This window comes from Drosophila sulfurigaster, chromosome 2L (assembly GCF_023558435.1).
Source record: "Drosophila sulfurigaster albostrigata strain 15112-1811.04 chromosome 2L, ASM2355843v2, whole genome shotgun sequence".
In the NCBI taxonomy this organism is placed as follows: Eukaryota; Metazoa; Arthropoda; class Insecta; order Diptera; family Drosophilidae; genus Drosophila; species Drosophila sulfurigaster.
Window position 1 is genome coordinate 15,463,082 of NC_084881.1, and position 10,926 is coordinate 15,474,007.

General features: G+C 33.9%; 1 protein-coding gene across 1 annotated transcript; it reads left to right on the top strand.

Moving 5' to 3' along the window:
• The first annotated feature begins 320 nt into the window (after positions 1-320).
• LOC133834958 (phosphatidylinositol 3-kinase regulatory subunit gamma) lies at positions 321-10,715 on the top strand. The gene is made up of 4 exons (XM_062264755.1): positions 321-832; positions 1,061-1,242; positions 1,788-2,527; positions 8,610-10,715. Coding segments are annotated over exons 1-4 (1,626 nt in total). The 5' UTR covers positions 321-831; the 3' UTR covers positions 9,313-10,715.
• The last annotated feature ends 211 nt before the right edge of the window (positions 10,716-10,926 follow it).

Sequence of the window (10,926 nt, forward strand, 5' to 3'; positions counted from 1 at the left end):
GGCATGCTCAAGGTCGCGCAATTCGTATGTACAACAGTATTGCCAGCATCTGCTTAAACTAATAGTTTTTTTGATGCTTAAAATCCTATACAATAGTAGCTTTGATTGTCTATTTTATTTTTTTAATTAAGTTTAAAATATTTATTTATTATTATTTTTTACTTAGATGAAAATGCGACCGTTAACAAAAATTGCGGAAACCAAGTCTTCAAAATACCTTACAAAATGCAACTCTGTTTTGCGGCATTGCAAAGCTATGGTATTTTTAAGTAAATTTCAGCGATAGTGTTGGGCAGCGTGAAATTACAGCAACATGCTATTCAGTGCCAGTTGCTAGCGCAGTGTTGAGGACGATTTCATCCACATAAAAAATAAATGGTGTGCTGATTGTGTGATTTGCTTATTAACTACTACATTAGTAAACCACAAAACAATTGCAGTGATTAATTTCAAAAGTATATTGCAACGAAAATACAGCATTTGTGTACGCTTCCCTAAATAACCGAGAGATTCCAGCACGCTGCTGTTAATTGTTTTAACTATAGTTACTCTATATGTATGCTACTGTGTGTGTGTGTATGATTTATATAGGTGTATTGTATGCGAGTATACAAGAGTGATACAAGTGTGTGTGTGCTCCGAGTTTCTCAGTTGAATCGCAAAATTGAGAATAGAAAGATGGTGCTCGGTAAATTGTAAGCGTGAAAATAAGTAATATATAGAAAACAACAAAAATAAAATAAAATACCTCAACAATATTTTGTTGTATTTCGGTTCGAGTTAAGGAAATACTTCAGCTAATATTTTCTTTGGAATTGAAGCACATCCAAAAGTGAGTATGGCAAAATGATCAAAAAAGAGAAAAAAATTGTCGCTACTTTGCTTCCAATCGTATTCGTATTTGAAATGCGTTTCGGGGGCGCTTGGCAACAAGCAAAAGCCGCTACACTACTACATGCATATGTATGTGCGTTACATGTGTGTGTGTGTGTGTGTGCGTTAAGCAGCAAACACTAAAACTAATGTATATGATTTTTGTTGTTGCTATCTCTCTCTTTAGTGCTTCCTTCGCCGCTGCACTATTCAACGATGAGCCCGCTGGCACCACCAGTGCATGATCCCAAAAAGGATTTGTTACGCACGGCACCGTGGTACTGGGGCAACATCACTCGAGAAGCGGCCAAAAATGTGTTGGACGGCAAGCCGGACGGCAGTTTTTTAGTGCGCGATGCGCAAGCCAAGGTAATTAAAATTAACTACACACAGCAGCTCTATTTACTTATTGCCAGAAAACAATAACAACAAAATTCAATGCCAGTAAGAAAGCTGCAGTCAAGAATGCTCGACTGCCAGTTACCTAGCTAAACATTGTAGATTTGCCTTAATCCTATTTGCCAAGATCTAAAATTGACAGCACTTGTATAATTTACATCACAATTAATACTGCATTATAACTTTAATACTGCATTTAACTTCAATAACTTTAAAGCTTATTATTCGATCACAATGAATTTATCAGAAAATATTTATTAACCTGTAGACCGAAATTGAACAGTATACTTTTCGATTTTGTTTCTTAAGATTGGTCAACAATTATTGAAACACATTCGATACTTCCTTTAAATACTGTCAGAAATAGGTATTACTATATACTTTTCCTATTGGATCTTAGTTTGGAATACCCATTCAATCCTATATGCGGTTGAAGCGTATATGAAAATCAACAAAACTAAAAATAACGATTAACAATTACATATATATTTTTCCCGTCTGTCTTGCACTTGCAGAAAGGTGAATACACATTGACCCTGATGAAGGATGGCAACGAGAAACTGATCAAAATATGCCACATGAATGGCAACTATTATTTCGTGGAGAAATATCCATTCAATTCGGTTGTGGAAATGATCAACTATTACACAGTCAACTCACTGAAAATGTACAATAAAACGCTGGACATAACGCTCAGCAATCCCATCTATTGTCCCTATGACGATGATGAAGCACAGCCTCAGGGTGATATACGCTTGCTAAGCGATGAATTTATACGCTGTTCCCAACTGTTGTTGCAACGCGAACAGGCGCTCGACCAGAAGAAGACCGCATTCAATGAGATACGCGAAGAGCTGGTCGAAAAGAAGTTGCATCAGAGCGTGTTCTGCAATGCTGAGAAAATGTTTCGCAGTCAAATTGCATTGATTGAATCGTTCATGATAAAGCCGGTGAATATTGGCGGTGGCACAACGACGACGGGTTCAACGACTGGTGGCACCACCGGCAGTATTGTGGGTGGTGGTGTCAATAATGTGGGTGGCTGCAACAACGCCAAGTGGCAGGAGGAGCACGAACATATGCAGGATAATCTGGCGAAACTGAAATGCCATCTCGAGGGTATGCACAATAAAATGGATACTCTGAATTTGTACATTAAGACGCGCAAGGAGGAGGAACAGTTGCTGGAGCGACAGATTAATGCGAGCAAGCCAGAGCTACAGGAATTGCAATTGCGCAAGGACAAGCACATTGAGTGAGTGTCTCTTCTTATTTAATAATTTTTTTTTGTTAAGTAGTTCCATATCGAACTGACGTCATTTACATTGCACATATACTATATTGTATATAGTATTTGAAGTGCCAAAACTGATTAGCGTCGAGTCAGCAGACGAGCAGCACTCCAAGCTGAAGAGTCAGTCAGTTGATCACTCAGTCAGTCAGTCATTTAGTCAGTTAGCCAGTTAGACAAACATTCATTTGCTTCATGCAATTTTTATGCCAGCCAAGGAATTTTAATGCCCCGCAGAGTTCTGGCTCATTTTGCACGCGGTTCGGCTGCATTCATGAGCTGCTGTTGCTGCTGCTGGGGCTACTTCGTTTGACCGATAAAACTTCATATATAATATATATTTACGTATATACTTAAATATATATGCATATAGTGTACTATATAATAGAAATAATGCCTTTTGCCGCATTTTAGAATCGCTCGTCTGGCTTCGGCTTTCAATTCGACACGCTGACTGTGGCCTACGTGCCCGTCATGTAATGTGTTTTTGTGAAACCAAATCTTCTGACTTGCCCGACAATTGATGATGATCAACTTATGGCTTATAGAATTGAGGCAGGGTACCAACTTGCGACTTGCGTATTGCATAAGAATTATGCAGGCCAAATTCTTCCTTATTTTGATTTTTTTTTTCGGGTTTCGGTTCTAAAATTGTAATTCAATTACTTGAACTTGAAGTTGATAATTTTATAAATAAACGTTCAATCTTATGGTCAAGCGATTTTCATATTGCATAAGAATTATGCATGTACAATTCTTCCTTATTTTGGTTCTCAAACTGTAATTCAAATACTTTAACTGAATTTCGAAAATAAATGACACTTATTATACAATCTCGGAGAATCAATTGAAATTTATATAAACGCAAGACTAGTGACATTTTCTTATTAGCGTTCGTCATCGATAATGATGATGAAGATTATGGTAATTAGTCGAACCTTGAACCATATTAGGAACGCATCTTTTATTGTATGTGTTTGCATGGCGATTTTTTTTTTTGCACTATCTACCATTTTATCTGTTTCAAAATGATTAGTTACTGGGTGTCGTAAAGCTCTAGGAAAACCCGAACCTCGTTTTTACATTTATCAGTCTTATTACACATTTCGCTTATCTTTTGTGGGAATCTTTGCAATTTAATACGTCGACGTTTTATTTTTTTTTTATTTTTTGCCTAGCAACAAGAAATTTGCTTTACACTTTGCTACATTGTACTTTAAAAGAGGTTTTGTCATCGATGATTGTATTAAACGCAGCTGCTCTGCGAGTCGAGTTGAGTTGAGTTTTTTTTGTTTTTTTGGGGGGTTTCTATTGTCATGTTCCGCACTGTGCGTAGTATACCTCTGTTGGGAGCTCCAGATAAGGAGGCACTATCGTTATCTGGCTGACGGGCATTATTGTTTGCCGAGTATTTAAAAAAAAAAGAATTTTTTCTACTTTTTGTTGTTGCTTTTTCCTTTTGCTTGACATTTCTTTATTTTATATTCGCAAACCTTTTGTTTCTTTTTTTTTCATTTTTTTTTGTGCTCTTTTAATGTCTTTATTTTAATTAAGATTAAGCGAGCCCATCTCAATTATGGTGGCATACATGATTCGCGGCATGTGGTTTCTCATTCTTCTGTTTGGACATTCTCCCATTCCCGTTCCCTCTCTTTTTCTCTCTTGTACTCTATGAATTCCTGCGTCATAAGCAGTTTGGGTATATGAGACCTAGGTCGTCCGAGGAAAGCGATTAAAATCGTGCAATAGTTTTGCTGGCCGCGACAGATAACACATTGGAGAGGTCGTTAAATGTGCGAATCGCAATCCCATGTGCGCTTCTCGCTTCAATCACAATTAAGTGTGGAGAATTAACTAAGCTTTAGTATCACCAAAAAGATCTTTAAGTAGAACTATTATCAAATGCAGTTTTGCTGTCGACACTTACACTTATATAATATATATTGATTAATCAGTTCTCCTCAAGGAATTTCTTTAAGAAACTATAGCACAGTATAGAGTTTTTTTTTAAGATTTAAATTGATTTCTATTTGCTTAGTAACATTCCTTAAATATTCGAAACGATAAGACTTCAGAATGTAAGGATTGCAAATTGGAATTGGATTGAGGAATTTCTCAGGGAACCTCTTTGAAGGTTAAAAACAAATCAAAAAAGCAAAATCAAATAAAATGCATTTCAACTCTTTTAAATATAATTTTGATTTCTCTATTTTAAAGAAACTATCGAAATATGCTTTGTGGTTTCGTTTTATTATGAACTTAATTCTTACAGAAGTTTTGATCAATTAGTAAAAGTAACTAATTGATTAATGAAGTTCCCTTGGGAATAATCATACAAAAGTTTTTACAAATAAATGGATTTCAACTCTTCTAAATACAATATATACTTGTACCTAATTGATTTCTAAGGAAAGTTATAAAAAAAATAGTATTCGATAAGAATTCATTGAGTAATAATTGAAATTTCATTAAGAAATACCTATAAGAACTGTCATGAAAGAGTTTTACCCAATAAGTAATTGCTTTTCAGTTTTTTTTTCTTTTTATTTATATTCCCATAAATAGAGCAAACACTAATGTTGTTTCACCCAGTAATTCCATTAGAAAGTATTATAATCTTATCAAAAGCTCAATGGCTTCCTGAAACCAAAAACTATATAGTTTTACATTAGCAAAAATACATTAGCAACACAGTATAGAGTTTTTTAAAGATTTAAGTTGATTCCTATTTGCTAAGTAACATTCCTTAAATATTCGAAAATTGGAATTGGTTTGAGGAATTCCTCAGGGAACGTCTTTGAAGGTTAAAAACAAATCAAATCAAATAAATCAAATCCAATAAATTGCGTTTCAACTCTTTTAAATATAATTTTGATTCCTCTATTTAAAACAAGAAACTGTCGAAATATGCTTTGTGATTTCGTTTTATTATGAACTTAATTCTTACAGAAACTTCACCAATTAGCAAAAGTAAATAATTGATTAATGAAGTTCCCTTGGGAATAATCATACAAAAGCTTTTACAAATAAATGCATTTCAACTCTTCTAAGTATAGAGTTTTTTTAAGATTTAAATTGATTTCTATTTGCTTAGTAACATTCCTTAAATATTCGAAACGATAAGACTTCAGAATGTAAGGATTGCAAATTGGAATTGATTGAGGAATTTCTCAGGGAACCTCTTTGAAGGTTAAAACAAATCAAAAAGCAAAATCAAATAAAATGCATTTCAACTCTTTTAAATATAATTTTGATTTCTCTATTTTAAAGAAACTATCGAAATATGCTTTGTGGTTTCGTTTTATTATGAACTTAATTCTTACAGAAGTTTTGATCAATTAGTAAAAGTAACTAATTGATTAATGAAGTTCCCTTGGGAATAATCATACAAAAGTTTTTACAAATAAATGGATTTCAACTCTTCTAAATACAATATATACTTGTACCTAATTGATTTCTAAGGAAAGTTATAAAAAAAATAGTATTCGATAAGAATTCATTGAGTAATAATTGAAATTTCATTAAGAAATACCTATAAGAACTGTCATGAAAGAGTTTTACCCAATAAGTAATTGCTTTTCAGTTTTTTTTTCTTTTTATTTATATTCCCATAAATAGAGCAAACACTAATGTTGTTTCACCCAGTAATTCCATTAGAAAGTATTATAATCTTATCAAAAAGCTCAATGGCTTCCTGAAACCAAAAACTATATAGTTTTACATTAGCAAAAATACATTAGCAACACAGTATAGAGTTTTTTTTTAAAGATTTAAGTTGATTCCTATTTGCTAAGTAACATTCCTTAAATATTCGAAAATTGGAATTGGTTTGAGGAATTCCTCAGGGAACGTCTTTGAAGGTTAAAAACAAATCAAATCAAATAAATCAAATCCAATAAATTGCGTTTCAACTCTTTTAAATATAATTTTGATTCCTCTATTTAAAACAAGAAACTGTCGAAATATGCTTTGTGATTTCGTTTTATTATGAACTTAATTCTTACAGAAACTTCGACCAATTAGCAAAAGTAAATAATTGATTAATGAAGTTCCCTTGGGAATAATCATACAAAAGCTTTTACAAATAAATGCATTTCAACTCTTCTAAATACAATATATAGTTGTACCTTATTGATTTCTAAGGAAAGTTATAAAAAAAAATAGTGATCGATAAGAATTCATTGAGTAATAATTGAAATTTCATTAAGAAATACCTATAAGAACTGAAAGAGTTTTACCTAATAAGTAATTGCTTTTTAGTTTTTTTTCTTTTTATTTATATTCCCATAAATAGAGCAAACACTAATGTTGTTTCACCCAGTAATTCCATTAGAAAGTATTATAATCTTATCAAAAAGCTCAATGGCTTCCTGAAACCAAAAACTATATAGTTTTACATTAGCAAAAATACATTAGCAACACAGTATAGAGTTTTTTTTTAAAGATTTAAGTTGATTCCTATTTGCTAAGTAACATTCCTTAAATATTCGAAAATTGGAATTGGTTTGAGGAATTCCTCAGGGAACGTCTTTGAAGGTTAAAAACAAATCAAATCAAATAAATCAAATCCAATAAATTGCGTTTCAACTCTTTTAAATATAATTTTGATTCCTCTATTTAAAACAAGAAACTGTCGAAATATGCTTTGTGATTTCGTTTTATTATGAACTTAATTCTTACAGAAACTTCGACCAATTAGCAAAAGTAAATAATTGATTAATGAAGTTCCCTTGGGAATAATCATACAAAAGCTTTTACAAATAAATGCATTTCAACTCTTCTAAATACAATATATAGTTGTACCTTATTGATTTCTAAGGAAAGTTATAAAAAAAAATAGTGATCGATAAGAATTCATTGAGTAATAATTGAAATTTCATTAAGAAATACCTATAAGAACTGAAAGAGTTTTACCTAATAAGTAATTGCTTTTTAGTTTTTTTTCTTTTTATTTATATTCCCATAAATAGAGCAAACACTAATGTTGTTTCACCCAGTAATTCCATTAGAAAGTATTAGAATCTTATCAAAAAGCTCAATGGCTTCCCGAAACCAAAGACGATAAAGTTTTACATTAGCAAAATATAGTAGTTAAATAGTTTTATCTGTGAACTAAACATCCTCTAGGCTTGGCACATTTATTTGTCGTCTTATATTCAGCCTTGAGCTACACTTATTCTCTTATAAATGTTTGATTATTATCAAAAACGATAAGAGCGCATATAATAATGCTGAAAATAGCTTTCTTGCCATCACATTCAGACAGCAATTATAATCATTCGATTAATGTGTATAGAGAACTGCATATATATTATATTATGGTTGAAAGGAAGTTATTATAGTTTTTATCAAACGTCCTCTTTTTAAAGTGCATCATCATTTGTGGTCTGCAATCGAACGTTATAGTCATTCGATTCGAGTGGTTCGATAAGATTGCACATATATATGGTATATATATATATGTATAGATGTAGAAAAGTATTATAATGCCTTCCCTTTTATTGGCGCACATATTCATAGAGAATAAAGACATATGTGGGGTGTCGATTGAGCAATGGCGCATTGCTTTATCTATTCCATTGGTGGTTGAGTTTTGCAAAAAAAAAGTCGCTTGTCTTGATCCAAAATCGCCAGCAAGACTGTGATGACATCACAAAGGCTGATAAGAGTATTTTTTTTTTTTATAAGAGTATGCATATAGAAAGATATTCATTGTGTATATATACATATATATATGCATTTATTTAATTTTTTTGTGAACAAATGGCAAAAATTGGGGAGGTTGAGTCAAAACTCACACCACCTTAAGCACCTCGGTTCCCTTCGTCAGCGGGATGATGAAATTACCTATTAGTCTAGAGTCGCCTAGCCGCTTAGTCTGGAATCGAGTTGTTGTTATTTTTTTTGTTATATATTTTTATTTGTAGACAGCACGACGACAAAGAGCACGTAGCTATCGCAGTAGCAGTAACACTTTGGTTGTTTGCTTGATTGCAATAATATCTTTTGACTAAAAATATCATTTCGCACTTGCTCGTCTTTGCAGGCGCCTGAAAGGCTTTGGTCTAACGGAAGACGATCTGAATGTTATACTAGAGATGGGCTTCGATCAGTGGAAGCAATACTTTGAGAAGGCCTCCAATCAGCCGCATCGCAACGAGGCGCTCTGGTTCCTCAAGGATGCCAAGCGTCGCGATGCCGAGGAGCTGCTGAAGGACGCACCGACTGGCACATTCCTGATACGAGCACGCGATGCCGGACACTATGCGCTCTCGATAGTCTGCAAGGCGGGCATTCATCACTGCATCATCTATGAGACGGAGACGGGCTTTGGCTTTGCGGCGCCATACAATATCTATTCATCGCTGAAGAAACTCGTCGAGCATTATGCGAGCAATTCGCTGGAGGAGCACAACGATACACTGACCACAGTGCTGCGCACACCCGTCTTGTATTGGGTGCAGAATAAACAGCATATTCTCACACAGATGCAGGAGGAGCTGGAGCTGGAACAGGAACAGGAGCGGCTGGCAGCACAGGAATCCACGGAGCTAATGCCGCCGCCAGCAGTGACATCGTTGCAAGCGGCAGCGATGGCAATGCCAAGTAGTGCGCCCATACCAATGACAAGAGTGCGCGATCATCACCATCATAGCGGCCATGACACGGTGGATGCATCGCTGGGTAGCAGCGAAACCGAAACACCGCCAGCGTCCACATCGCCTTCCAATTTTAGCACATCGCAATAGGCGATTGATTAATTGATTGATTGATTGATGCATGTGCATGCAGGCAAAACTGCAAAACAAAATCTCCCTGTGCTTCAAGTCCATGGCCATAAACCTCAGGCTCAGCTAATTATATTCTCTCATATGTAGGATTCATCATCTGCGATGCAACTGATTCCCGCTATCTTCCCCCCACCCCCAAAAAAACACAACCCCCAACACTGTGTCCCTCTATATAATGTATAATGTGTCGTATCTCTCTTAATCGTATAATGCAACAATTCTTTGTGTGATGGCAGTGGCCAAGCACGGGGTTTTGATATGGCGAACAGTTCAACTGTCCCATCGACCCGTGCGATAAAAAAAAAACAAAATACCGTTAAAAAACGAAACAGTAACAAGTAATTTGGTGATCATGTTGATGTTGTTTATAACACACACACATATACTATATCTGTGTGTTTCTATCTATATATCTCCATAATGTATATGTGTACGTGTTTTCCGTTTTTTCCGATTTTTTTTCAATTTTTCCTTTTTTGTTGGTAACAATTAACAAATGCATTTCGCTTGATAAGTGATAACGTCAGGCCAACTGCTAATGTAAATTAAGTGGCACAGTCCACATAATAAGCAACTAATCGTATCTTAAAAAAGTAACATTAATTATTCCCCATTCAAATCGGTTAAGCTTTGCACGCTGCGCGTCCTTTACAGCTGCCGATTGAAAAGAAAAACGGATCTGATAACAAAAAAGAAAGAAAACTAAATACTAAAAACTTTAACTGGAAACAAAAACAAAAAGATGAAAAACTCTTTGTCGTGTTCATAGTAAATAAATATATATATGCATGTATATATTTATTTATGTATATATACAAAACATATATATATCTATATCTATATAAATATAGGTTTACTTTTTTTTGAAATTCGGTCGATCGGTCAGCCGATATTTGCAGATTTTGATAATCCAATCCGACCACCAAATTATTTGTTGTTATATTACGGAGTCTAAATGATTTTGAAATAGTTTTTAAGTACAATTTACAAAATACGTATGGTACGTTTACTCGATGTGATCAGTTAGTTGTCTGTTGCTACTTTATCATAATCATAATCATTTTTTTGTTTAGTTTTTTTTTTGTGTGTGGTTCTTTTTGTAAACCATCTCGTATAGTTCTATAGCCTTTTGTGTTGTTTATATTACTTAAAAACTTAACATTTACGACAGCATACCTTAAATACAACTTCAAATACACACACACACATACAAACACACACACAAACGTGCAGCTACAAAAGTGCAATCGGCAAAAAAGAAAACAAACTTTTTACATTTGTTATTTATACAAAAAATGCAAGATGGTCATTAAAAAATGCTCCACAAAAAGACAAAAAAAAAAAAAAAAAAAAAAAAACAATCGAAATCTGCTGCAATATGCAAAAAACAAAGAGAAGCTTCAGTTTGTAATATATTTATGCATATTTAACCCACCTGCTATGCGTTTTTTACATGCTCTTTCCAAAATCAATTAACTTTTAAGTTTTGTGCAATTTGTGTTTGTTTAACAGTTGAAAGTAATAGAAATGTGAAATCCCGTCATTGTTGGAAAGAAGAGTGTGAATATATAT

What these genes read in the sequence shown, in the direction of transcription:
- LOC133834958 (XM_062264755.1), top strand. An exon ending in TGCGCGATGCGCAAGCCAAG is followed by an intron (nt 1,243 to 1,787) that starts GTAATTAAAATT and finishes TTGCACTTGCAG; the next exon opens with AAAGGTGAATACACATTGAC. An exon ending in CGCAAGGACAAGCACATTGA is followed by an intron (nt 2,528 to 8,609) that starts GTGAGTGTCTCT and finishes TCGTCTTTGCAG; the next exon opens with GCGCCTGAAAGGCTTTGGTC.